The sequence below is a fragment of the Penaeus monodon genome, chromosome 15 (genome assembly GCF_015228065.2).
Source record: "Penaeus monodon isolate SGIC_2016 chromosome 15, NSTDA_Pmon_1, whole genome shotgun sequence".
Taxonomy (NCBI): Eukaryota; Metazoa; Arthropoda; class Malacostraca; order Decapoda; family Penaeidae; genus Penaeus; species Penaeus monodon.
In genome coordinates, this window is record NC_051400.1 from 32925904 (window position 1) to 32927148 (window position 1245).

General features: G+C 50.2%; 1 protein-coding gene across 3 annotated transcripts in view; it reads right to left on the reverse strand.

Moving 5' to 3' along the window:
• The window catches only part of LOC119581970, an 11824-nt gene extending 10641 nt beyond the window's left edge, over positions 1–1183 (reverse strand). For 2 of the 3 annotated variants that reach the window (XM_037930151.1, XM_037930154.1), the window contains exon 1: positions 76–1183. In XM_037930151.1, coding sequence (XP_037786079.1) covers positions 482–1117 — 636 coding nt within the window. In that variant the 5' untranslated portion in view covers positions 1118–1183 and the 3' untranslated portion in view covers positions 76–481. Of the gene's footprint in view, positions 1–64 lie in introns of all 3 variants that reach the window. The other variant, XM_037930152.1, reaches the window with a different exon arrangement.
• Between the last annotated feature and the right edge of the window lie 62 nt (positions 1184–1245).

Consider the following 1245-nt stretch of genomic DNA (forward strand, 5'->3'; position numbering starts at 1 on the left):
ACTCATCTAACTCATCACCTTAACAAAATCGATTTAGTTTTTTTTTTCAACATGCTTAACTTACACTAATCCTACCTGGCTGCGTATTTATGGAGTTGGTGCCAAACGGAATGTCGGCTGCAGGCACTGGCATCTCGATGGTCGTGCGCTTCCGGAGGATCCTTACAATTTGGTGGCGTTTACTCTTGGTGATTTATTCTCTCTTGTTCTAATAAAACATTTCCATATCGGTATGGATGTCGCTTATGTAAGTGTTTACATAGGAATATAAAATGTTAGTATATAAAAGGATTAATGTTTATCAAAAATGAACTTTCATTCGCAATTACGAACAATTATTAGCACTGGTGAGGAGTAATACTTTGGTCAAAAAGAAAAGCCCAAAACCGAAATCGTTCAATTCAAAGCAATCTCCGAGGAAGTACCGCAAGGGACACTAAAATATCGACCGAGTCCGGAACATAACCACAGAGGAGCATCTTCACACAACGGAGTCGAGGCTTCCGAATTTGGCGAAGACGCCGCGGCCGACGCTCTTCCACCTCTGCTCCAGCGCCTGCGAGGCTGACAGCGGGGGCGACGCCAGAGGAGACAGGTGCTGCGAAAGCTCCAGCGTTGACGGGTACTCGACGGGTAGGAGGTCTTCCAGCGTTAGTCTCAGCCTCTTGTTCTTCTTCCGAGACATTTCGATGTCGAGGTCGTCCTTCGCCGTGAACGAGAGGCACTTGGGCGTGTTGCAGGTGGGCGAAGAGTAGTGGGTGGTGCTCATGGCCAAGATTTCCTCCAGGGCGGAACACAAGTCGTCGGACTTGGGCGAAGGCTCTCCTCCGTAGGCCCTCGGGGTGACGTCGCCGAACGGAGAGAAGGAACTCACCCGCCTGTATTTCTCGGGCATGGCGGTTCCGAAGGGCGTAAACTTCGGAGTTGCCACTTTCGCGGTGGAGGCGAAGGGAGGTTCTCCGAGCGGCGGACTCGTCATTGTTTTGGCGATCTTTTTGCTCTTTATCACGTCCACTGGTTTGTAGCGTCGGTAAATGTAGCAAGTGAGAGCAATGGCCCAGAACAAAAGCTGCGGCAGTACGAACACGAACACTATATCAGCCGTAAGGTACTCCATTATTGAAAACGATCTTGTGCTCACGAGTGGGTATTCGCGACTGCCCTATTGGCGCCCCGAAGCCAACACCGAACGTAGAATTGTGAAGTGTCAGCGCTGGCCTACCACCCGCATTTCCAAACAAGCTG